At 30.8% G+C, this 27,363-nt stretch overlaps 1 protein-coding gene across 1 annotated transcript in view; it reads right to left on the bottom strand.

Moving 5' to 3' along the window:
- Nucleotides 1-248: 248 nt before the first annotated feature.
- LOC130441635 (intermembrane lipid transfer protein Vps13D) overlaps nucleotides 249-27,363 on the bottom strand; it is a 40,191-nt gene continuing 13,076 nt past the window's right edge. Inside the window, exons 12-41 of the mRNA XM_056775399.1 lie at nucleotides 26,412-27,053; nucleotides 26,116-26,275; nucleotides 25,548-25,748; nucleotides 23,309-25,490; nucleotides 22,955-23,129; nucleotides 21,278-21,602; nucleotides 19,680-19,909; nucleotides 18,910-19,476; nucleotides 18,527-18,697; nucleotides 18,213-18,336; nucleotides 17,987-18,153; nucleotides 16,943-17,163; nucleotides 16,105-16,493; nucleotides 15,893-16,035; nucleotides 14,107-14,486; nucleotides 13,635-13,818; nucleotides 13,375-13,554; nucleotides 13,065-13,280; nucleotides 10,293-10,693; nucleotides 9,730-10,080; nucleotides 8,197-8,582; nucleotides 7,679-8,130; nucleotides 5,433-5,579; nucleotides 4,808-4,980; nucleotides 4,523-4,742; nucleotides 3,504-3,789; nucleotides 3,237-3,438; nucleotides 1,902-2,021; nucleotides 1,676-1,819; nucleotides 249-1,561 (exon numbers count right to left, since the gene is read on the bottom strand). Of these exons, the coding sequence (XP_056631377.1) occupies nucleotides 1,306-1,561; nucleotides 1,676-1,819; nucleotides 1,902-2,021; nucleotides 3,237-3,438; nucleotides 3,504-3,789; nucleotides 4,523-4,742; nucleotides 4,808-4,980; nucleotides 5,433-5,579; nucleotides 7,679-8,130; nucleotides 8,197-8,582; nucleotides 9,730-10,080; nucleotides 10,293-10,693; nucleotides 13,065-13,280; nucleotides 13,375-13,554; nucleotides 13,635-13,818; nucleotides 14,107-14,486; nucleotides 15,893-16,035; nucleotides 16,105-16,493; nucleotides 16,943-17,163; nucleotides 17,987-18,153; nucleotides 18,213-18,336; nucleotides 18,527-18,697; nucleotides 18,910-19,476; nucleotides 19,680-19,909; nucleotides 21,278-21,602; nucleotides 22,955-23,129; nucleotides 23,309-25,490; nucleotides 25,548-25,748; nucleotides 26,116-26,275; nucleotides 26,412-27,053 (9,795 nt within the window). The 3' untranslated portion in view covers nucleotides 249-1,305. The remainder of the gene's footprint in view (nucleotides 1,562-1,675; nucleotides 1,820-1,901; nucleotides 2,022-3,236; nucleotides 3,439-3,503; nucleotides 3,790-4,522; nucleotides 4,743-4,807; nucleotides 4,981-5,432; nucleotides 5,580-7,678; nucleotides 8,131-8,196; nucleotides 8,583-9,729; nucleotides 10,081-10,292; nucleotides 10,694-13,064; nucleotides 13,281-13,374; nucleotides 13,555-13,634; nucleotides 13,819-14,106; nucleotides 14,487-15,892; nucleotides 16,036-16,104; nucleotides 16,494-16,942; nucleotides 17,164-17,986; nucleotides 18,154-18,212; nucleotides 18,337-18,526; nucleotides 18,698-18,909; nucleotides 19,477-19,679; nucleotides 19,910-21,277; nucleotides 21,603-22,954; nucleotides 23,130-23,308; nucleotides 25,491-25,547; nucleotides 25,749-26,115; nucleotides 26,276-26,411; nucleotides 27,054-27,363) is intronic.

The raw sequence follows: 27,363 nt of genomic DNA, 5'->3' as shown, positions 1-27,363 counted from the left end.
TAACTTGACCCAACACTTCATTAATAGTAATTGTTAAACTAACAACAATATAGACAATCAATAAAATATTGGAAAAAAAGAATAGTCAAATATATGTTTGAACTAAAAACGAACAAAATATTCCTTATATATCGCACAACCCAAAGAAAATCGTACTTAGTCAAAAAAGTTACTATTAAAGAAGCATTTAAAAATAGGGTACTTGCATGATTTGAAAAGAAAATAGTTTTGGATAGTTAATGTACAACTTTTATTATAATTTTTTTTAATTCCTTGATCAATATTTATTAAGAAGAAAGTTAGTGAAAATTAAAAAATTTATAGGTATTTTAAACATCACTAACGGTTCCAGAAATTCCAACTTAACGACCCTATAGGCCAAAACTTAAAAATTACAAAAATTGAACAATGCAAAAAAGATTTTTGATTCGATATGATCACATGACATTATTTACTTTACTTTATCTTGATATTAAACAAATCAAATAAAGACTCAAATTAAAATATTTTTACAAAACCTGTATTTGGAGGGAGAAAGAAAATCTAGCTTAGCTTTCTATTTGCGAGAAAACTATTGTAAGAATATAATACTGATTTGATCGGAAAATGTGGAGAATGTTATCACATCATATATTTCCCATGTACAATAAATACATTTTTCAACGGGAATTCAGGGTTGATTCTTGTTTCAAGTTAAAATTTTAAAATACAACTGTTTTCGTTGATGAATTCATGAGGAATCTGTTTCACCTAATGCCATATAGTAGTAATAACTAATTTAATGTTAAAGTACACCTTTAGTTGGTGTTGTTTTCGACTAAGGCACAAAAATTATAAATTATGACTTGATACGGTTTTCTTTGGGATACGTGATATGTTTTACTTTGGCACAACTAGATAAATTAGTTTTCATACTGAAACATAAAAACAGTGAAAATTGAATCACAATTTTTTCTTACAGTCCATATTCAATATTCAGTTCTATTCTCCTTATTTATTTTAATAAAACATAAGATAATCAACTTTTCTCACAAATAATATCAAACTAGGTTGAAAAAAACATTGTTATGAAAACCATTTTAACAATAATGCATCAGTATCTATCATAATACGTCATTAAACAAGAATTTATCGCATTAATCTGGAAAATAGATAGTACCTAATATTTTCATCCTCTTTGAAATTGAATAGAAGAATCCTCAAAACTGGATATAGCATATCCAGCTAATCAATAAGTAGAGCATTATTTGGTATTTTGGGTCTCTTCTCAAAATTGTTACAAAAATAATGGTGACAGAAAAATATTCATTCTTCGAGCATAGAACAATTTTCTGTTACTAAAGTATAAAGATGTTCATTATACATTCTTTTTGCGTAATTTATTTGTTTCGAAATTGCATCTGCCAAATCAGAAGTTCTGCATCTGACTCTTGGCTTTTTCACAGGATCTGGATTTACTAATAGAGCTGCATTAGTACCAGCGTATCGCATCACAATTTCTATGTAATAACGGGTTTCACTGTGTTCCTTTTCCTTTATGACATTACAAATTTCCAAATCGCTAAAAACAAATTATAATAACTATCAAAACTACATAAAATTACCAAAAAAATCATAATTAGCAATTTTTGTTATATCCCTATTTTTTAATAAAGTAAAAATATTTTCAATTTACCTCAATGGACATTCTATCACAGGCGTTAACTCAGGAGTTTTTGTACTAGTTACAATCCGTAACATTTCATTAGATACTATACAAAGTAAATCTTCAGAGGCACTGCCCAAAATTTCATATGCGATAAGTTGTTCTGAGTAATTCCTGAAATTTAGAAATGTTGTGATAATATTCTTGAATTTACTAGGATTGAAAATATTGATATTTAAATGTAATTTATACTTACTTATTGTTCACTCTGTAAAGGTACTGTTGACCTTGACTTTGTTTATTATTGAACTTCGGCAATAATCCACCTGGACCATGTACACACCTTGGTAATCGATTTCTTTGTGGTAATAATTTACTAGAATGTAGAGAAATATAGTAAAATACCTATAAGAGGATTATTTTAAAGAAACAAAATAGTCGATGATTTCTATTAAATTGCAACTGCTGAAGAAAATTATCGACTTTATTGAAAATATATACAATTTTATTGTCAAATCCATAAGATGTTTATAAAGTACCAGCTTTTAAAAGGACTATATGTAAAATTTCATTTCGATTAGTCAGAAAAAAGTAACAGTTATTTAAGTAATGCTACTTTTGTTATTTTCAAAACAATGGATAAAAAACAATTTCATGTCTTAATTTATCATTGCTTCTTGATGAAAAAAATACTATACAAACTCAGCAATGGCATCATAAGTGTTATCCGGATTCTGTTCCATCGAAAAGAACCATTTGTTAGTGGTTTGCTGAATTAAAACGTGGTCGTACAGACACCTATGATGGTGAAAGTTCTGGTCGTCTAATTGAGGTGGTTACCCCAGAAAACATCAATAACGTCCACAAATTAGTTATATCTCATCATAAATTGAAATTGCATGAGATAGCTGTGGCCGTAAAGATAGCAGAAGGCAGTGTGTTTACAATTATGCATGAACATTTGACCATTAGAAAGCTATTTTTAAATTGAGTGCCGCGTTTTCCCCCATCGATGAAAGACAACAACATAGCAGTGTTTGGCCATGTTTACACGTAATAAATCAGATTTTTTGCGAGAAGTTAAAGAAGCGTTGAAATGACTGTGTTGCTCTTGAAGGAGATTACATTGAGTAGACTTATTAAGCGATGTGTTATCCTATTTTTAAACATTATGAGTTTGATATTCATAGATAATTCATATAATTATCTGACAGAAGTTAAATTAGGTTGAAATCTCAAAAATAATTTCAATAAAAAACCAATTATTCATTAAAATAAACATAAAATCAAACATATATTCAAGCTAAATTTAAAATTTGGAAAAATGTCTGATTATAGTTATTTTACTTGGAAAATTATAATACTTTTCCATTATATTTATCTCTTGTAAATTTTTTAAGCATAATGAATATGAATCTGTATTATAAATAAATGTCATCATGAAACCTATTGAAGATATAGCTTTTTGAAAGTAACAAACAAAAGAAAAATAAAACAATCTGCGAACCCGATATCAAATACATAAATTGATAAGTAAATTATATAAAAATAGCATATTAAAATCGGATAATGAATTAATATCTGAAGCTACCTTCTGCTAGAGTCTCTCACAGCACGAGCAGTTTCTGAAGCAAAATCCAATACACCAACCACTGGCTTTGTTACTGCACCTACCAAACCTTTGCCGAGGCCAGAGAAAACTCCTTGCAGTCCATCATTAGAAGCACCTTCATACACTTGCTTAAATATACCAGTTGCTCCTCCTAAAATACCGAAACCTAATCCTTTAAATCCTAAAAATCATAGATATTTTGTTGATTACTTCTTAATTCAATTTTGTTAAAATATCATCCCATACCTGCTACAATATGATCAGAACTTCTACCACTATGAACTGTTCTAATTTTTTGTCTAATTTCTTCATGTGAATCATCCATAGCTACTTTACCAAGACCGTCAGATAAGGATTCTGTTATTTTGGCAGCCGAATTCGACATACCGTGAGTAACATTTTTTACCAAAGATCCAACATTTCCTTCATATAAAAATCCGGACAATCCTTCAGAAACATCATTTACTAATCCTATTGGGTTCCCTATAAAATCTACTGCTCCTAATATAAAGGCAGCTTGTGATACCAATTCCTGAAAACAGTTGAGTTATTTACATCTATTTCAACGTTATCGAACAGAAATATGAAATGAAAACTGAAATTTTCCTAAAAAAGAAAGTTATGAACAAAAATTTATTAATCAAGTGTGTTCCGTTTTTTTTTTATTTTTTTATTAATTCTATATTAAATTTATTATTTATAATTTATCAACTAAAGAGAGGTTCTAGCGACAATACTTATATTCTTATATACTTTATATTCTGAATGTATACTGTACATCCAACTACATCCCTCGAGTTAGATCCATAGGTATATATTATTGTCTTGTCATCAAACTCTGCAAGTATGGATTTCGACAGAATTGAGTTAATGAGACTAGATTCCTTATAATTAGGGAATACGACTTTGTGGACTTTTAATATAACTTGATAAAAAATGTTATATATTGATACATTTCTGTAGGTTTTGTACATATTATTGAATTTATTGGGTTGAAAGAACTGAAATCTACGATTTATCACTACTAAGAAGACCCAGATAAACATGGAAAGTTATAATCAAAGAAGGTACAAGATAGAGTGGCAAAAGATAACAAGAATATCAGTTCCAAATTGAAAAAAAAACAGGAAAGAAAAATTACCCAACTCAATAAATGGATCAAAATTAATTAAGGATTGAATGGTTCGATGATGATGGCAATGTTATATAACTGACGCATAATAAGATCTCTTTGTATTAATATGTGATTTGGCATTATATCTAACCTCTTTAAAATGTTTGATGATGGTCTGGAATAAAAATTGACTCGTTTCAAAAGGATGCTCCCTTTCAAAAGCCTTTAAATCAACAGCAGCATCTTCGAACTTCAATAGAGTTAATCCTAATTTTCTCTTAATTCTCTGTAGATGTCTAGGAAGTTTACCAGCGGTATTAACACTCAGTCTTATTTGATCAGGTACAAGTTTTATAAAACCAAAATAGTACCTAAAATCATTAAAAACATTCTTATAATAACTTATCGAGAAATATGAAAAATAGTGAATTCATACCTTTTCGCATGCGCAGCCGATGTTTCTGTAAGTAATCTTTGAATTTCTCCATCGTCTTGATCTTTATTAACAACTTCTTCAGTTTGAGTATGCATTTCAAAAAACTCGCATAGTTTGAGAAGGAGTACTTCCTCAATAATTAAAGTGATTTTCTTCAATCGCAATTGTAGATGCTAAAACAATAGGCGTTATAAAAATATCATTAGAAATAATTATAGGCACAAATATTAAAATACAATATTACAATCTTAATAAAGTTACATCCGAAAAGTTTGAACTATTTGGAGACTTGTTTATTTAATCTAATTCTACTTTGATAAGCTGGGCTGCACCAAGAGAGTTAATTATCTTTCCACAGATGCGTCGCTAATCTTGAATGAAGAGAAAATTCTTTATACTTATTGTTTCACAAAATTTTTCTTATCTCAATCTATTCAAATTGAAATTTCTAGAATTTTTGGTGATCGTTATATTAGACACAGTTTAATACTACTATACCAACACTCACAGTTACTCTGTGCGTATTTTGTTTATCAAAGTTATCTTAAGCTAAGTTTACCTTTTGTCTCTGAAGACGATAACTTAATTATCGAAACGCGCAATATATTCAATATTTACTATTTACCTTAAATATGACTGCTTTAATAGTTGTTTGTGGTTGAACTATTTCTGTAGTAAAATCCAGCGCTGGCAAATGATGATAACCTTGATCATTATTTCTTGAATTGGGAGGAGTAACGTATACCACAACTGGAACTGATGTATCAATAAGCTAAAAAAAATTTTAATCGTAAATAATGATACACCATTTTTAATATATTGTTTCCGCCAAATATATACTTGATTTTGTATTTCTCAACTTAAAAAATACGAATATGAGTTTAAAAAAAAATATTTCTATACTGAGGTGGATTTAAAAAAACAAATATAAAATTAAGGCATCTATGGAACAAAGTTTTTAAAACTGATAGCTTATTTCTGCCTAGCAATGTGTTTTTTGTGCTCAAAAAATCGATTTTTTTCATAAATTAATTTCTTAACATTTCTAGAATACGGTTGTTAAGTGATTTTTAAAAATTCGAAGTCGTTTTATAGATACAATAGTTGAAGAAGAAACTATTCAGAGTGCTGAGTTGCTAGTCTGAGTCCGGGCCTACTGTATACAGTCGGCTTGATACCTGGCACCCTTTTATACACATATACGTATATACAAGTTTCTACAGGCTTAAAAAAGGAATTTCTATAATTATTTCTTATTTTTTAATATCTAACGTTAGTCTGGGATTAACTTTGAAGAGCGCAGAAACTACAACAACCGTTTTACCACCCTACATCAGCTCATCAGAAAAAACTATTAATGAAGAAGCAGGAAAGCCACAGGATGAATTGATTGTGTCAGGTGACGGTACTTGGAAGAAACGAGGCTTTACTACTCTCTATTTAGAGCTTTAACATTGATCGGCAAAAACACCGGTAAAGTTTTAGATGTCATGGTTATGAGTAGCTCTTTTGGTGCATGTAATAAGTGGAAAAGTAAAAAAACGGATCCTTTAGAGTACTAAATGTGATATGAAACGTGTGTAGATTAATGCACCATAAACCATCCAGGAAGTTTCAGTTAAATGGAAATAAGTGCCAAATGTTTTTGAGGTCTAATATGGCGTACAGTATCTTATATACATCGGTGATGGTGACAGTAAAACTTTCTGGGTGCTAAAGCGTATGGAGATACTGTAGTAACAAAATAATATATGTCGAACATGTAGAAAAGAGAATGGTAATACGACTTCGGATTGTTAAAAAGCATAAAACAAATAAAAGGATCGGTGGAAAAAGACCAAGTAAACTTACTTATTCAAGAAACAAAGGATTCGATTGAAGGTATAAAAAAGGAAGTTTGGTTTATTATCACAAATGTTTTTCAGATGAAAAAAAAAAAAACCCTCAACATCAATTTTGTCCAGAAGACAGTAGGTGTAAAGAAGATTTATCAAATGACGAATTATAAATTCGTTATTTAAGAGCAGAAACCGAAAACAATAACGAATCATTGAATTCGTTGATTTGGACTTTTGCTCCTAAGCATCTCTATTCTGGCCACAAGATAGTTGAATTTGCTACATATCGGTTATCATCTTTTATAAAGGTTTTGAAGGCGTTTTAAAAGTAATGTCGGTTATGGGAAGATCCATTGGCTGCGAAACCCATACTTATGTTGAGAAACGTGATAAAAAAAGTCTCGCGTTAGTGATGTCGTTAAATAAACCGGGATTGACTCAAGAGCTGATCAATCTGCTTTATAAGAGTTTCAAGAGGAATAGGAAGGAATACTTCTATGGACCAAACATCGCCGATTGAGGGTAAGTTGAGATATTCATAGTTTTAAGCGCACTTGAAACTTTAAACATATTTTTCTCAAAACTTTGTTTTTCAAACTTCATCCTATCTCCATCGTATCTCAAAAATATTGACCGAATGACTTGCAATTTGTAGGGTAGACTCAGTACATGTAAACGCATAGAATGAACTATTATCAATAAAAATTCTCAAAATGTTGATTTTTATGTAGCAAAAAACAAAAAATTAACAACTTGTTTTTCATATGTTTACCAAAAGTCTAATTTTCGGTATATATATTTGATAGTCGTGCGTTCCGTGCATTAAGGTTTACAAATTAAAACACCGCTAATTTTTTTTATTTCAGATAAAATATATATATGTTAATAAATTTGAAGCTTCATCTATTTACTGGGCGTAGAAAAAATCCCTAAAAACAGCCATTACTTGGTTAGGTTAGGTTATGGTAATTATGTCACAAGTTTGTTGTGCCAACTTATAAACATACTACTTCTGAATTAAATTACCTCTTACCTGATTATCAATTTGTATATCTTTTATGCTGATGCAAATTTGTTTAGATTTTGAAGTTATTGTAGTCTCTCCAACAATATTAGAAAAATTAATGTACAACAATTCCTCGGCCATTTTTCTACTAACTAAACTTATTCCGATGCCGTACAAAGTTACTTTAAACTTAAAATCTCTAGTTTCACGTTTTTCATCATTATCCACGTTTGTCAAATTTGGTCGCTGATCTAAAGAAATTGTACCCCATTCTTTATCATCTGATGTTGCATAAAACCTGCTCTCCTTCATATCTTTTATACAAATTACTTGTGTTGGACCATCCATATGGATATTAACTGAGAGTAAACCTGATCCTGGTCGTAGGTATTGTCTCTCTATTGCCTGTTCTATTGGCAAACCGTTCTTAACAAATTTATAACTTACAGGCTGAGGTAAACCTAATACTGCTGCATTACCTAGAAGAAGTATTATTTATACATAAACTGGATAAGGATAATACATTAATTGAAAACATGATATACCTTCTCGTAATCCATAAGAGCCATCCATGGCTTGAACACACATATTATAATGATCACAACGTAATCTACCATCTTCCGTAAACCTCCATTTTTGCGTTGATTGTCTTCTTGGATCCACTCGTCTTAACATCAACCGTAAATAGGTATTTGGTTGAGGAGCAGTATTTTCTATGTCTAATACAAGAATATTTTCTAGATTTCTAGTTTGGCCGGGGTGTAACGGAGGACTACTACCCTCATGCTCTAAATAACCTTCAGATGTCATCCTCCATAATTGAGAGCGTTCACTTAATCTTTTTCGAGATAATATAACTCGAGAATTCTTGACTACATCTAGGACTAATTCTTGATTTTCCATGTCGTTAGGATCGTATACAGTTCTTGATCTAAAACAATATTTTTATTTTAAAACTGAATATTATTCAATGCTGTAGATGGAAATAATTAAATTTCTCTACTTTCCAGTAAATTGTATCAATTCAATTGAGGTCATTTGAGGTGTCTCATGGATATGAAAATTTTTAAAATCAACCCTGAAAGGATTGGCGTTGGCATTTGGCAACAAAAAACCCGCCACTGTAAATCAACTCCTGCTTGTAAACTTGTGATATTTTCCAAGAGATGGCGCTACAGATTTTCTTTTAAACTAGTTTGTAAAATATCACACGTAGTTTGTTTTGGTAAATCGCATGTTTGTGACCAGTGGGGGTGTTTATGTTACTGTGTTGTATATGGCCTTCAAGCTCGTGTAAGTATTATAAAATATGCTTCAAGTTTGTTCTATAAACTCATAATTTGAAATTATACTTTTAAATGAGTATATTATAGTTGGATATATGATCTAAACGTCCATATTGCCATAAAACAACGTTAGGACTTCTTACTGTCGACTTTGAAAAAATTTTTTACATTCCATAGTTTTTATAGCTAATAATTAGATTTTTGTGTTGTTAACTCACTTAGTTTTATTTTTTAAATGTTATACACCCTTTACTGAGTAAATATTTTTTGTTTAAGAAGTGGTTTGATGTTGGAAGAGTCTATGCAGATTGCCTATAGTGGTGATCTGCAGGTGGATAAGATTTACATTGAGCCTCCGGATGGTAGTGGTATTAGCGAGTGAGATTGCGTAGAGGATGGCGGCGGTCTAATCGACAATTTATCAAGGACCCAATTAAGAGCTCTCGCACAACCGGTAGTCGCTACGAACGAAAGTGAAGGAAAAGTTGAAAATATAAACAAGTAAGAACCTCGAACACTTGATAATAATAACGAAAATATAAAGGAGTTCCGCAAAATTAACCCAGATGTTTTAGAATGGACGCTGGAGAGAAGCCATTTCCTCCTAGTAGTTACGAGAAATTCAAATGTTCCACTCCCACCCAACATTTCTGAATTCTTGGTTGTTGAAACAGAGTGTTATCTCACAACTGATGAAATTAGTCTAATTAGAGGCCACTAATTTACAAACATTGTATAATTTAATTGAATGTTTTATTCCAAAAATTATTTTACATAGAATAAAAAACTTACTTTTTGAAAGTTCCTGTAAACGCTATGTATATAAAATTTTCGTAAGTTAAAGATGCTGCTGGTCCCAATGCAGACATATGGTAGGTATTAGAAACCCCTCCCGGACCTATAATTTTTATAGCATGTGACTTTGTTGGCTCATCCCAAGCATATGGAACGCTAGAGTGTGCTCTCGCTGTACTATGCATTATATCGATATAACAACTTTGCCCAAACATTATGGAGACTTCAGAAAAGTTGTCTACTCTCATTGGAGGCGGAAGTGTGTCAGCGTCGGTAAAAACGACAAAAAATGTTGCACCTCTCAGAACTACTTCCATTCGTAGAAAGTACACACCTCCAACAGAATCTCTAAAAACAGAAGCATCATGTGAATGTAAATATCAAAATTTTACATCTATAAAGAATTGAAATTCATATATATGTTGAAATTTATAGGTACATTTAAATACGTATCATTTCAAAAAAAAAAAAATAATTTGTACATCTTGAGAGTAGTTCAAAATGGTTGCCTTATTAATGGAGGTACTTCTAATTTACCAAAAAAAAACTAAGTTATTTACCTAATATTGACATGCATGGAATCGTTAGTATCAATTTTGAGTCCTCCGGACCAACAACAGTCGGGTACATCTTCAATTGAAACACACAATAGTTGTTCCTTTTCCAGATTTGGCCAATGAAAAGGCATGTGTGAATTCGACATAGCTTTCAAACATGACTTAGGCGATTGTTCTTGAGTACTTTTTGCAAAACAAAGTTGAGAAAATAACAGTTTATATGATGTCCTATTGTGTAACTGATATCTTGGTGATATAGTTACAATACTAGTATTTCTATATTTCCCTCTTCCAGTTCGTACCTCTAAACCAATGATGAAAACAACATCAGGGCGTCCATCTCTCAACGTTACATGGAGTTTTCGGTATTGAGTACCTTTATGAACATGAAAATTGGCACACCACTGAAAATATGTTGTAAAAATTATTTGTCTTAATCAATATCAACTTTTCAATTAACATATAACAATCTTATTTCTCAAAAATTAAATAAGAAACCAATCAGCGAAAAAACTAATTCATTTACAGCCCTAATGACTAAATATTGCTCAAACATTCTGATTGTCAATACAGTAAAAACAAAATTCACATATAATTGGATAGTTTGCAAGTTTTAAAGTTACAAGGTCACAAAAATTGCTTTTTTTACATTTTTTGCAAATATCTTGTTTTCTATGAGTTTTACGCTATTTGTGTTTATTACCAATATTGTAAAGAATCCAATTCTCTGCAACTTTTGTATTTAACATTTTTTTATAACTTGAACTGTTTTTGAGATAGAGGGCGTAAAGTGCGCGGTCTCAGAATTATCTAAGGTCAATTGGTAGTTCAGATCAAAAACTAAGGTTATAATTTATTGCTAAATATATAATTATCATTTTATATATAATATTATATACAACTTTTATATGAAATTCAATCTTTCCTATTTTTAACAATTCTGACATTTATCAATTCAATAACACAAATTACTAAGGGACTTACTATAATTACATTGTAGCTATATTCTCATTTACACTAGTAGCATTTGAAGTAGAAAATAATTAAGTACATCTTATTTAAAATCCATAAACTTGCTGCAATATTTGAAGGAGAAAACTGTCCGATTCAGAGATTATTTTAGAGTGGAATGTAAACCTTATTAGCAGTTTATAATGCCCCGAACTCTGTGGAGAGTATCGATCATCTCCGTTATGCATTACAAGTCAAGTCAACGAAGTCGAATAAACCTGTGCAGTTATCAAATAATACACCAACGAGTGGAGCAGCTCACCAACATTTCAATCGAGTTTTTTTATCAAATTAAAACTTGGTTAGGGCATGATCTAGAACCCCAGGAATGGGGTTTGACAATGCGTAACAAATACATGGAACCTATCATGACTATTTTACCACCTGCATCAGATTAATTACTCAATACTATATTCTGTAACTGCAAAAGTCGCTGTGGCTCAAGATGTGGACGCAAGAAAGCAGGATTACAGTGCTCTTTAGTTTGCTGCCATTGTAATGAACAAGCTTGTCTCAATTCTCTACCATATCAGACCGATATTGACCCAGAAATCATGGATGACTTAGAGACAAATGTCGTTGAAATGTCAAAATTAGAGGTTTTAGCAATTACTAATTACTCATTTCTCAATATTTCTGTAGTTTGCGACGTAAGCCTCGTTACTGTTGTGTGGTTGTAGAGCTGTATTTCCTGGTAATTACTTATCGATCTCTATACTAACTTTTCGGATAGTGTTTAATTGCAACTTAGTGAATGTAAAAGACTCGTATAATTGGCTACAGTTAGATTCATGTATTACACCATAATATCAGATTAAGGATGCATTAGCGTAGTTTTCCTAATTTCAATATCTGACAAACTTGCTTACAAAATTTCTCCCCCAACTATGATATATTTGTTTCCTACATTAATTTGAGGTAAGAGCCAGAAAACATCAACAGTCAATTGTTCAAAGGTTCTTCTCACCAGATATTTTTTCATTTCGACCATTCATGCAATAAACAATCGGCACATATGGAACAATATTAAGTGCATAATTGTACATTCACATAGAATTTAGTATTATAGTCATTAGGACTGTTTTGCCTGTAGAGCTGTCACGAACGTGTTAATTTAATGCAAGAAAAAATTCATAACCACATTACTAATTTCAATAGTTTTTATTATAAAAATACCGAAAAACATGTCAGACAAAAATATTTCGTTATTTAGCGCTTGGGACACTCTAAATATGTAAAATTTATGCAGAAAAAAAATGTATTACCACACGGCAACTTTTATTACAATTAACCATGAAAACAAATAAAAAAATATGGTAACCTTGTCGGAGAATTTTCACGGGGCATATGCGCAGGTTGAGGCGCTAAAGATGTCAATTTCCCGAAAAATTTTTATTTACAACCATTTTTAATAAAAATAGGAAGTGGTAAGTAATTATATTTTAAATCAAAAAATTGAATTTTCTGACAAAAATATTGGACCAAATTAATAGTGGTACAAAAAAATTTTATTAGTAATCGATATTTTTAAATTAGACAGGGTTCGTGCATCCCTTTTTACAACCATTTCTCCGACAAAAATAGGAGTTTACAACTAATTGTATTCTTAAATAAAAAATATAATTGTCTGACAAAAATTTTGGGACCAGAGGTTTGGAGAGTGTGGTAATAAAAAAAATGGCCTTGTGCGTAAGTACTATTATACAAATAAATTATTCTTAAGTATCTCATTAAACAAAAAAGAAAACTAAAATTAAGGCTCACTTGTGGAGTTCCGTCCCAAATAACTCTCTTACCCACTCTGGCATTCATAGTGAGACCTGCTTCTTGATCAGAAAAACTAAACATTAACGGTTCCATCATACGAGCTTGCTCGTGTTCATCAAATTGACCAGCACTAACTACAGATGTACCAGATTGTCGAAAGACCAATGGTAATCCAGTTCTGTTTATTATCCAATAATAAGCTGATACTGAAAACTAAGGAAACAATTTCAATATACAGAAAATATGAAATACCCTTAACTCAAAAGTAAATATATAGAAGTTATGATCACTAATTCCTGTGTTGTACCTTCAATTTTGCTCCTTTATTAACTGAAACTGTAACCAATAAATTCAGCTTTCTTTGTTGAGTATCTTCAAGTTTTACACGACAAGTAAATGTAGCATTACATCCCGCTGGAACAGTCACATTGTTACAAGATCGAAAATTTTCCAATTTTATTTTCAATTCAATCTCATCTGGATCAACCTAGAACATAAATGAACTGAAACTTATCATCAACAATAACTGTTAAGTGATAATTATTTGGACAATAACTAAATAATTACATGATGAACGGTGGTACTGCCTCCGGCTTTAATAACACCATTTTGCTCAGCTATTGTATATTGCATATCTACAGGTAACAAATTTTCAATTGCGACCGCTGGTAATAAATATATTGTATGTGCTGGTTCATATTTCATTCGGTTCGATATTAAAACTCCTTGTCTCACAATCTCTGTGTAAAATCTAGAAAAAAATATTAATCCGAATTACAGATTACTTTTCGAACGGTATCAATAAATACTGAGCTCATAATGAGAAAATTATGATCCTTTGATTCAAATAAAAAAAAGAACTTAGAAAAAAAGTTTTACAATAAAAACCGTCATTTTATCTTTATCAGTTGGCTCCAAATAGTAGCATTTCACTCTACACTAGTCTTTTTAGTGGCAAATTTGAAAATTATAGTCCTCATTTGTTCTTCTAAATATTTTGAATGAAAAACATTCGAAGAAATACTACAATTTTGAATACCTGTAATTTTGTCCTTTATGAGAATGACAAGTAGCCAATTGAAAGATTCGATCCGTCACATTTGGCATCTGGGTCCAAGTTAAGCTGGGTACTGAATATGTATAATGTTGTGGAGATTGTGCAGGCCTGATATTAATCTGAGAATGTGAATGAGACAATGGAATAGCTAGAGTTCCATTAGTGTCAACTGTAAATAACTGACTAGCTACCCAAAAAGCATTTGTAATTTCATCATTTGGTAATTTACTTTCCAATTTTATATCAACTTTATGTGGTAGGTTATTAACAAGAAAATAAGCAGAGCGAATAGTTACTAATTTTCTAGCAGAACCTTCCAAAGTTACATCAAAAACTATTCGTGTGTGAGGTAATTCTGATGCCTGAAAAAAGAAAAATACAGTTAACATGTATTAGGGGACAAGTCTATATCTGAATATAAATTCGAATTTATTAAAAATTAGAATATCTGGTCAATACAAAAAGTTCATATGACTGAAGAAGGAGTAAAACGTTCAGTGTTCTGCTGCGATTTATCTTTACTGAAACATATTACAATAATGAAAATTGTGACTGTCAGCCAACTAGAGGTAACGAAAAAGGAAATAAAAAATATTCGAACTGCATCTGATACCTAAATCGATTATGAAGAACTTGACTAAAATTAATGGATTAGTTCAATCTATTAAGTTACAGTTAAACAATTATCTTAAAATCATGGGGCAGAAAAAGTACAGGCCAGCAGTGATGATCTTGGGAGAGCTTGAATTATGGTTAAATGAAAACTCTCAAATTTCTGATGACTATAATGTAGTTTTTGTTGTGGCCTATGAAATTTCCGAAGATGATTTATATCACAACTTCCGGTTCATGTTAATGACGAAAAATTTAATTAGTCTATCACGCCAATGTTATGTTTTTCACGCGGATACCACGTATAAGCTCATTTGGTAAGGGTTTCTAGTACTTGTGATTGGAACTACAAAGATAAACATTTTCACAAATTTGGACAGCAGCAGAACGAACGGGAGACTTTATATTTTTATTTTCCGCATTGGTAAAAGCAGCTTTCCCCCACTACTCATACAGTTTAACTAAGTTTTGGTGTGTGATGCAGCCAAGGCCATACAAACTGCCTTTGCTCGTCCTTTAGATCCGATACAATTCTTTGGTTGAATAAACGCCCAAGAAAATAATTTACAATGTTCAACTGTATACTTTTACATTACCAGAAAATGAGTCAAGTTTAAACAATGTTTTCAACGTGAGTGATAAAAAATTTTGACAACTGAAATTGAAGACTTCACATACTGGTGACATCAGCTAGTGGAATAAAAACAGTACCCCTCATTAAACTGATGTACTTAAATTGGCCCTGTATAATTTTATTGATTTCAGTTTAAATTTATACATCACATAAAAATTTTTAAATTCATGTGACAAAATGCAGCATTGCTCATGAGAAATTAAGATGGGTCTTTTATATAACAAAATTTCCTCAGCACACCTTTTTCCGAGATATCACCCTTAAAATGTGGCGACAAAAAAATTTTTTTTTATTCTAGAAACTTGAAATTTTGTAATTTTCGTGCACTAGCAAAGAACTAGCCCCTGGTATTTTTTCAATATTCCTGTTTCATTGTAAGGGCGTGAAATTAAGAGCCTTTACTTAATCTCATATCAAAGCTTTTTCAAAATGAAGTTTTATGGAATAAAATTATAACATAAAATCATGAATTAGAAAATCTATACAGAAATTATATATACCTGTATAATAGTGAAAACTTACTCTGGTATGAAATTCCGCACAAGTATCTCTAAAATATACTCCCACCCTATCTACTGTGACAGGTTCTAAGCAGTTCCAACCATCAATTTTCACTTTTATTTGATGCATTCTCATTTTATGGGAATTCTGATGTCTCATTTTATCTAAAATCATACAAATTTCAATTTTGCCATGATAGAATGTCATGTAGAAAAACAGTATGTATTTTATACCTCGTGCTGTAAAAGAGAACGGTACTGTTTCTCCGGGATCAACACATAACCAATTTTCATTCTGCACGCCAATCAATTTAGAATTATTATCATCCAATTCTGATACATAAGTGCTAAATTGCAATGCGCTTCCTGTAAGGTTTTTTAAAGCATATGGTACAAATGGAGATCTTCTTCTGTAGTTAGCAGAATTATTAGCTGATAAGTCATCAGTCCTTCCCTGGTTTATGGTATTATAGTCCTTCACCCAATTTACTTTTACCTGTTCAAAAAGTTCCATGACTGTCGACGTTATATTTATATTAAGAATTTCTTCAGACTCCACATTCAACGATAATAGACTTTTTGGCGGAATTTGGAAATTAGTTTGTTCTCCATTCGCTTTACACCTTAAATGGAATATTTAGTTAAATTATTTGTAGCTCACGACTGATAAATAATAAATAAAGAAAAGTGATTAGTAAAATATAAATAACTCTAGGAAGAAAGAATAATAAAAACACATTATTTAGATATATCATACTTCAAACAACACATGAGAAGAAAAACGGATATAATCTTGGCAATTGGATAATAAATATGTTGCATTAAATCATCTGGCCTCAGCATTGTTATTAGGTGAAACAGTTAATCTAAAAAAGTGTCTACGAAAGAGGTACAATTCAATTTTTTTATACCTAGCAATAAGGGCAAATTTAAAAAAATAATAGAAGCTTAAATCTACCAATATTTTAGTTTTGGTAATAATTTTGATCAAAATAAAAAACATAAACATTTAATAAAGGATTTTTAATTATTACTCAATTGAAGTAAGTATTTATGAAATCAGAATTATTACCTCCAGGGTTCCAATATGGGTTCCCATCCTGATAGCACTCTATTATAATAATCAATGGCTAAATCTCCATTAATATAACCTTGCGGATATATTGGATCTTTGATATTGAGTTCAGGAAATAGCTGATTAAAGTGTACATCAGAAAATGATAATTCTAACAAAGGCACATCTGAATCTCCGCAATCGTCGATAATACAAAGAGATATGCGGTTTGCCTTAACCTGAAAAATAAAATTTTTATTAACCAAAAAATTAGATATATGGACATCCGTTTATCCCAAGGGAATCCCAATTTTTTTAACAGTCTCCCAGAACATTTTAACCTTAAGACTTATTGTGCCCCTTTTTTCACATTGTAATAGTTCCAAGGAGATTAGACCTTTAACTGAAGCATTTTTTGCATATACCTGCAATTGCGAGGACTTCTAGTAGTAGGTAAATTGATGTTCATTTCGCACAGAAACTACGAGGGTTACTACTTAAATTAAAAAAAAAAAAACAGATATTTATAACGTTTTCGTTTGAACTGGTGTGCGAGAGCTCGCATTGTTGTGGTGGAGAATTATTCATCTTCTGCGATTGGTTTCCCTGATTTTTTCGAACACTTCTGGCAAACAAATGACATGTTAACACCAGTGTTGCCAGAAGCAGCTTGTTTTTTGTTTGAAATTATCTTTTGGGAGCGATCCAGCTAGGGAAGACGCGTCAATAGTGCTCCTTTTTGGATTTTCTCCTTCTTCAAAACTCTTTTTCTACACCAATAAAAGGCATTTCTGCTCTTTCTCTAACAATTATATAAATGTAGATAATCAATTATTCTATGTAAGTAAATTCCTATTATTCATTGCATAGTATTTATGTTGGAAAAATATCTGAAAAAGTTAGTTAACAAAAGGCATTGATGATGTAAAATAACCAACGTTCACTCCCATCTGTTGGAGTAAAAACTATAGGTTTAGTGCTATAAATTTCACATCATTGTTTTGAGATCACAAAGGCATATTAGATATATGATCTAATAAAAAAAAACAAATCAATAGATACCTCAACAGCAGAAATATGTATAGAGTTTTTAGACGACACTCTAGTATAAGGTCTTCTAGTATTTGTTAACCAAAGTGCAGCATCATCAAGTCGATATCCACATTTTTCTAAAGCTTCCTTACAATCCTCAAGTTTAAATCCTAATCCAGTTAACAAGACTATTTGATCTGAAAACATTTTTGAAAAATTAGGCATAAAAGAAGACGGAACACAAGTATTGACTTACTTGCTTTCTTTCCAGATTTATCTTTTTTACTGAGAAATATCTGTTCCGGTAAAGAATTTAATATTTTCAAAAACATACGCATGTCGTGATAAGACAATCTAACAATAAAAAATTGTAGCTGAACCTAAAATTACAATGTACATTCAGAATTATGTTTGATATATTTGAAAATACAGGTGTGATCATATTTAATCATACCATGTAATTTTGTGCAATGTTTGTTTGGGGGCTGGAATTTTATATTTGTCAATCTGGACCACATTACTTTCATATAACATAAGAGTTTTTATGTGAGAAATATAAAGCTTAGGTACCTCTAAAATTCCATTTTCATTAATATCTATGTTTAGGGTAACTGGGTCAATAATAGATAAAGCTGTTTCCTCTTCCAATCCCAATATACAAGAAAACATCTCACAGTTGTTCAGATTACAAGTAAGCGGTTTTGATAGCCCTGAAGGGTGATAATTTAAGACAGTAGTACTCTAAAATAAATAGAATAACATTAAATGAATTCTAGGTTCTGAATTTTACAAATGGAAATAATCACAATCCAAACTTCATTCATCTTTCAATAAAAGTATTCAACTGACGTGTTCTGAGTTTGCGAAATTTTGATGAATGCACAAAATACTTTGTACTTCATCTCAATTTTTTATTGTAGCAATAAATATGAAAGTTGTGTATCAATACATACCTTTAAAATGACAGCATTAGTATCCCAATGTGAAGAATCTTCCACTATGACAAGTTCAGAATCTGTTACATTTAGTTTCAGTTCAAACTCTGAGTCTTCGCCTTCTGTTTTGGTAGATATTGGAATTTTTTGTTCTGTATCGACACCGTTATCGAAATCTTGCCCAATATAACTCAAAAATGATTCCCACCAATCGAAAATAGCCATCAATCGTAAATTGTTAAATAAAATGGTAACTTTTGTGAAATTTTGTCTTTTTCTACTATGAATTTCTGCTTGAACTTGTTCTGAGTTGGTAGGTTGACTTATTGGTTGCAGAATATTTGTGAATACATTCACTTTTTCGTTAGGGTTGCCTCCTTGGCGTGTATCTTTAATAACTATCTCTTTAGATACTAAATCAATATCTTGGCAAAAATTACTGAATGTTTCTATAGTAAGGTGGGATTTGATAAAATTAATGCAGCTCAGATGAGAATTTTCATAATGTGTTTTTGATAGTGACAAAGTTACATTTTGTAAATCCAATTTAATAAACGACAATGTCCAATGTCTACTACTATCGCCCTGCAAAAATAGTTTATATAAAATGTACATTATTTATGTTAAACATGGGTTTCTATAGTCATAATTTTTAACTATTAATATGAAAATTATTTATAACATTAGCTCAACAAAATTTTAGAAATGGGTTAACATTAAGATCCAAATAGTTTTTGAAAAAAGGAGTTAATTACTTTTTCAACATTATGTACATATATATTGCTTACTTGAGATCTCAAGTTTGGCGGCACTGAGGGATTTATTTCCTCAGTGTCTTCACCTAAGTTATGAGTCAATAAACCTCTAATCAACTTATATTGATTTAAATCAATCGCAGCATCTAAAGTTGATAATTGACCATATATACTCATATCAGGAACAATTTGGATTTCCTTCTTTTCAAGATTTTGTTCGATTTGTAACTTAAGTTGAAACTTTTTTGTAAGCAAAGAAGGTCCTGAAAAAAAAAAGTTTTTACTGAGCCACAAAGGTAAATTGTAGTAGTTAGATTTAAATGTAAAGTCGCATAAAGAATGAAAATACATATTTGAGAAAATACTTGAGCTTCAAGTTAATAAATTTCCAATATATCTATAAGTTAATGCTATACCCAAAGTAATTTATACTGTCACCTTGTATTGTATCTTAGGGCTAACCAATGATAGTTGACCATATTCTTTGTATTAAAACATTAAAATTACTTTGGAATAAACTATTTATTCAACAATGAAATAAGTGGTTGAAGTTGGTTTCAATAATCCGACGATCATACTCGACGACTACCGGACTATTAAAGACCTCGTATATGTTTACTGACTGCGTTTAAATACTAAAATATTATTGTACAAGAGGCTACAAATAATTATATATGTGATAGTTAGAGTCATATTGATATAAAATAAAGTACGTAAATTGATACGTTAATGGAACACACTAAGGAACACTTGGAGTCAATTAACTATGATGTGGGTCCCCATTAGGATCGTGTATCCTGAATCTTAATGAATATAATAATCCTTAAGTTAGGTAGCTAACGCTTTGTATCACCGAACCAGATGACTAACAGATCCTAATAATTCCCATCAGGAGCAAGTCAATTTACACACAAGAGGTTGCATCTTTGTCTGGGTTACAATCGTGCAAAGATTTTAAAAATTAAATAATTTTGAATAGGAAATTGTTATGTCAAAACATGCCACCCTCGTTAAAAGAATGTATATCTTTTAAAACAATAAATATAAATAAAACTCGTTTTGGTAACTTACTTTCTAATACAAAACAATAACTGAACCAAGAAATTATTGAAATGAAAGATATAATGATGAATATATAAATAAAAAAAAATGGACAATTAGTGGAGAAAACCACCAACCAACCAAATAAATAAAAATATCTATAAGTTAGCTGAAAAAAATTATATTTTTTAAACATAGAAATGAGGAACAGAATCATTAAAAGCAAAGATGAGGAAAACTGCATTCCAGAGAGAAATTTTAAATTATCTGATATTGTTGAAAAATAAGTTCGAATTATTGAATTTTTGAATTTTGAATTATTTTCTGTTTCAGTAAATGGTCAAGAGACAATGGTCTCTTCAAAAAATATATGGTCAACTTTTGGAGTATATACTATCACATTAATATCATTAAATAACGGAGAAATAAGAAATGTAAAAATGTCTACACGTGGTAAACAAAAATGAATGAGTCAAGTCATAAATGGCAAGACTATTTTGATATGAAGAACATGTTAGTAATGTAATTTGATTACATACTCAATGGCTTAGATTATATAAACAAATACAAGATCAATATGAAACCCTTACCATTCTTTGTAATTCTACTATTTCCTAAATTGAAACAGCTAGACTTCAATCGCTTTTCCGGACTGCGTTGGGTAGTTTTAACTGCCATGTATACATCCGTATTTTCCAAATTTATTGACATAACGTCCAACAGACACTTTCTGTCAGAATCTTGTGAAACCAAACTAATGGTATCTTTATCTCCAGATAATTTGAAACAGTTTGTTACAATGAGCTGTCCTAAATCGAACACTATTAAATTTGATGATTTGGAGCTAACGGGTAAAAGAATCATTGGAGATTTTGCCTCAATCATTAATGATAGACGTAATGGTTCATCTCGACTCTAAAAAATATGAACGTTTTAAGTTATTTATTATATTTATTATTTATTATATCAACAACCGCAATTCTAATATATCAATCATTTTTTTTGTTACTTCAATTTTCAAAATTAAATGTTATTTATAATACAAGTGTATTCACTAGGCGTCACTAGGAATAAGATGATCACTAAAATTTGCCAACAAAATTTGATTCTAATGAATATTTTAACGTAGAACAAATTATGAAAAAAAAAAAAATAAATTTTCAATGTAATTCTGAAATAATCTTCCCAAATTAGAAGGTTTCACACATTTCGCAAATAATTTACTACCTGACCACTATAGGAAAGAATTCCCTTCATTAAATTAGGTAGTAGTATAAAACAGAGAATGGTTTTTAATCAATTATATATTTTCCATTTTACTCCATGACCTTTTGTCATCTTTCTTTCAGCTTAATGATTCCGCACTCATAAAATTTCTTGTCCTTATCAACACAAAACTGAATCAGATGCGATTGAAGGTCATCGTCATTTGTGAAAGCTTGACCATTCAAAGAATTCTGCAAACTTCGATATAAATGATTAAATGATAATCAGATGGTGCCAGATCAGTGCTGTATGAGGGATCACTTCCCAGCCAAGGTCCAATAGTTTCCCACGAGTCGCCAAAGATGTGTGAGGCCTTGCATTATCATTGTGGAAGACTGAACCTTTCCGATTTGACAATTCTGACTGTTTTTCTTTGATTGCTTCATCTAGTTTCATTGTTTGTTGACAGTAAACAATCAGAATTGATCGTTTGGTTTCTTGGAAACCAGCTCAGAAAACACAACACCTTTGTAATTCCACCGAAGTGATAGTATGAGCTTTTTTTGTTGTTTTTCAGTTTTTGATTTGGTGCTAGTTCATCATGTTCGCTGCATAATCTTTTTCGAGCTATGTTACTGTACAGGAAGCATTATTCATCACTAGTGATGATTCCTCTTCAATTATGACTTTGATTTGGTCATCATCAACTTCCTCTTTGAGGGAAAAGTTTTCCGAGCGGAATTTTTATACCAATTTTGACACGTGCGCTCTGTACTTAGTTGCTAGCTTTATATTAATGCTAACCTTTTACCCAAACACATGTCTAGTCTCACCCATTTATATATTTATCACTGTACAACTAAAAATAATTGATGTAATTTAAAGACAACCAAGAGAATATTATGTTTGTATGTGAGGTTCAAGCTCAAATAAAAATGATCAGTTTAAAATATTATCACAAAAGTGATCAAAGTCAATTGAAAATTTATTTATTTTTACACTGCACAGACATTTTACCAAAATAAAAAAATCTTTAATTGTAATTGCAGCATAAAACTTACAAGTTGTCGACTGGTAGCAGCCTGAATACCTTTGAGTACCATTTGCTGTCTTTCAGAAAAATTTTTGAAAAATGCTGAAATTTCTGCAATAAATCTTTTTGTGTGTACGTATATCACAGATGCCATTTCCAAAGATAATTGTGCGTCATAATCTTTCTTAGCACCAGGGGGATATCTAAAACAAAGTTTAAGTAAAATATATCAAATTTTACTATTCATAATAAGCTTTAGCATAAAGCATTTGCAATAATTATGCTGTCATAAATTGCAAATGTAGTATTAAATGAAATACATTAGTTTCTAAAAATATTTCTATTTAAATTGAACTTTGATGATATTCAAACATATACTAACCTTGAATATTTGAAAAGAACAGCTTGTTTTCCACATGTTAAAAATTTATCTCTATACAATTGTCCGCTCGTCGTTAAATCGAGTAAAGATAAAGATCCCAATTTTCCGTCAACGTCTTTGGAGCTATCTGTCGTTTTAATTTCAATTTCGACATCAGAAACATTAGCTTTAGCTATTTCCCTGTCTCTTTCTGCTATTACAATATTTAATGATTTGACGTTGATATTGGTCACGTTTATATCCTTTTTAGGCTTATTTTTTACATCATCTTGGGACTCTAAATTTATTACAACAGGTTCAGGAGGCAAACTAAAGAAATCCAAAACGACTACCCATGATTTACAGCTTATTATGAGATCCAAGCAATTGAAATCAACAGATGTAGCATTTTGAACTCCATTATACTGTTCATAGAAGTTAGGTGCATTTGAATCTACTAAAAGAGTGCTAACTATTACCAAATTCCTTTCAGCTCTAGTCCTACCGACTTCTGGACTAGGTGGTGGAGTACCTGGACATTCTTCACTATTTACAATATTTTCTGCATTGTGAAAAGAATTATTATCTTGAATACCATATGTTTCTAGATGATCGGGTAGAGAATTATGTGAAGCTCTTCTTAAATAAGGAGGGTACATGACATCTGGACAAGATCTGGATGCCGAAGAATGACTTGATGTTGATTCATTATTAGCTGTTGACGTTACAATAATTCTGTGTCTGCTATTGACAGGTTGTTGAAGATCTTCCATGAATATAGATCTTAATGATATTTGAATATTTGTTTCATAATCATTACATTTATCATATCTAAATGCAAAATCTAGAAATGATAAATTGAAACGGTTATATTCGGATGCGATAACTTCAACTGTAAATAAGGATATATCAAAACACATTTTAATTTCGGTCACAGTAGGAGGCGATCGATTTTTCTTAAATGTAGAAAAATTCTGGAACATTTTAGCTCTAACATGTGGATCCATATTAAGGGTACTTATACCTGTATCTTCCTCTTTAATATCTGTTAAAACGAAATTCGGTCTTGATTGCGTTTGAGAATATTCTTTGGTGTTACGATTAGCAGATGACAACCAATTCAATGTATCTAAGATTTGTCTATATTGCGACCTGTTTAAAGACACTTTAAGTGCTGTGACTATATTTCCAGATATTTGTACAGTTCTTTTATTTTTCATGTCTTCATCAAATGTAAACTCTTCTTCGCAAGAGTTCACTATTCTATTCATTACTCTTTCAATTTTTAGTTGAAGTATTGTATCATGTAAAATAGGTATAGCGTCACTTTTACAACTATAAATTAATTCAGGTCTATTACTTCTATGTTCTAACATTTTTCTACTTTTTATATTCAAAGAAAATATGTTCATGTCCCGTACATCTATATTGTAAAATTCGATTCTGTGATAACCTTCATCGGCATAGTTATTATTAATAGTTATTTTACCTAAGTGAGATACAAATACTTCATTACTAATATTACTTCTTGGTAAAACAATAACTGGACTGTCAAACTCAATGTCGAGATTAACATTTAACATTAAATTGTTTTCATCGTTGGGACTAGTAGGCGTCGAAACCATCGAATCTTTAGCTGATGTAAATGTGGATGATTTGTTCCTAGTAGGAGTGAAGTTTTCATTCAGAGTAAGGGCACTGCTATATACAGAATTTGGGAGATTTTTGCTTAGATTCAAAGACTGAGCTAATGCTTCAGTTCTAACATGCACTAAACCTAAAGCCATATCTGTAGCTGCTGTCCTTATTGTTTTGGCCAAATTTGACAAATACTGTTTGAATTCTGAAGCACAGGATTGAATTTCACATATAAAATATGGAGAATGAGTGTACCATACCGAAGCCATACGAATTATTACATCTAGAGCTTCTTTTTCCTTTGATTTAATAAATTTAAATTTGAATGCTGTGTTTTCCTCGGCTGAAATTGTATATATCAAATGAGTATTGTCTGAAGTTGGATCACTACCCACACTCAATATATTTTGGTGGGTTTGGCCTTCAGGTGTCAAATCTAGTACTTGTAAGCTACCCAGAGATCCTTCCAATTCAAATTTCGAACTGATTGTTGCTTGTATTTTTGCTGAACTCATTGTGGCCGTTCCAATCTTTTTACCATATAGATTTCCATCTTTAATAACACCTAAAAATGAAATGAGCACAATATAAAGCTCAATAATAATAAAAATAACTTTTTTACCTCTTAATAAAAGAACATTTAAGCGATGGAAATCAAACATTATTTGGGTATTCCCAACAGGATTCAAAGATTCCTCAAGCAATGATTCTGTTGATTTTTGTATATTAAATGTACTATTACTTTTAATATTGACAGTATTGTGAGATTCTGGAAAAACTCTTCTGAAGAAACCAACTAATTCTACTAGAGTCTGTTGATTTGCTGAAAAAGTTGATATAGTAATAGCAACAACAGCAGTTTAATTGCATCTTCTATAAAACTTCTCAATGTTTATATGTAGAAACAGTAGTTTTATTAATATGTAGCTATTGATGATATATTGAAAATAGAATGTTTTTAATTCATACACATTTTATATATTACAAATCGAGTGAGTAATATTTTACAAACTAAAGCATTGTTTATTAAAAATAATAAATTACCTTTGGCATATTAACAAGTGAATTAAATACAAAATCTATGGGAGAAAATATAGAAAAATAAAATTTCAACTACAAATCCAACCTTAATATGTTAAAATGGGTACCTAATAAAAAAATTAGGTAGAATAAAAATATTAATTTTTTACCTATGATATCCAAATTATTGAATTGTATCTTCGCAATTTGCATTGGATTTGAACCAGTTATAACTTGCAATTCTATTGATATTAAAGCCTCTGAGTCAAGTTCAACAATATTTTTAGCAAATCCAGCATCTCTTGGTGAAGTAGCCAAAGTATTTAAGGCCTGTACAAAAATACGTTTTAGTGATTTTACCTAAGTCTTTAATAATCAAATTACATCCCTACTAATTGACAGTTTTGCCTTGTTTTCTAATAGTTCTATATAGCTAAACACACGAATATATGTTTTACAAACTTACTTGTGTTAAAGCTAGTGGAGATGTAGCACCATTTCTAGAATACGTTGAGTCTGGACTAGCAGGTGATGTGGGAGATGTTGGTTCACTATCCCTAATGCTACCAGATGTAGAATCCATTCCAACATGCTTATGACTTGCCACCAATAATTCAAAATCAGTACCAAATGTCTGTAAAGCATCAGCTAACAACAAACTATGAACAGTTAAAGTCACAGACATTTCGACGGAATGTTTTGAAAATGTTAATTTGACTCCAGCAATTTGAAGTTCAGCTATACTGCGACCTCTACTTTGGATTTCTAAAGACATTTGATCAACAGTAAACTGCATAGTGATCAAATTATTTTGTTCTATTTCGTTGCATGGACTTGAATCTCCACTCCCACTGTTGAGACCAGTATCTATAAAGAAAAAGTTTGAGCAAACATTTTTAAAATCAAAGATGCGAATTTTACCTGGTTCAGATTTTGAATGAAGGCCAGCATCTTTGTCAATTTTAAAAGACGGCGGTAATAGTGTCATTGATAGCATTTGTATCAAGTTTCTAGCCGAAGATATGTTATTTTCGTTAAAGTGGGTAATTAATTTAGGTAGATGTGCGTTTAAAATAAAACTCGGATAAAGAGGATCTGAAGTATATACCTACAAAAAATACTGTTATTTTTATTCAACTATTGACTGTTCTGAAATAATAGAAACAAATTATATCATCTGAAAATATTGTAATGTGACCTTAGCATCCCACAGATTAACCAAAACACCTCGAGGTGGCAAAGAATTATCCATTCTATCTGAGCCTTGATGATTGGAAAGCAAACTAAGAAGAAGAATGCTTTATCGTCAAAAAATTGTTTACAAATTGTAGGCAAGAGCTTGTAAGTAACTCCAAAACAAACCCACAACACACTATATATTTAATAAGAAAACACATGACACAGTTTCAATGCAAGGA

This window comes from Diorhabda sublineata, chromosome 3 (genome assembly GCF_026230105.1).
Source record: "Diorhabda sublineata isolate icDioSubl1.1 chromosome 3, icDioSubl1.1, whole genome shotgun sequence".
Taxonomy (NCBI): Eukaryota; Metazoa; Arthropoda; class Insecta; order Coleoptera; family Chrysomelidae; genus Diorhabda; species Diorhabda sublineata.
The sequence above is the reverse complement of the archived record's forward strand: the minus strand, read 5'-3'. Positions and strand labels throughout refer to the sequence as shown.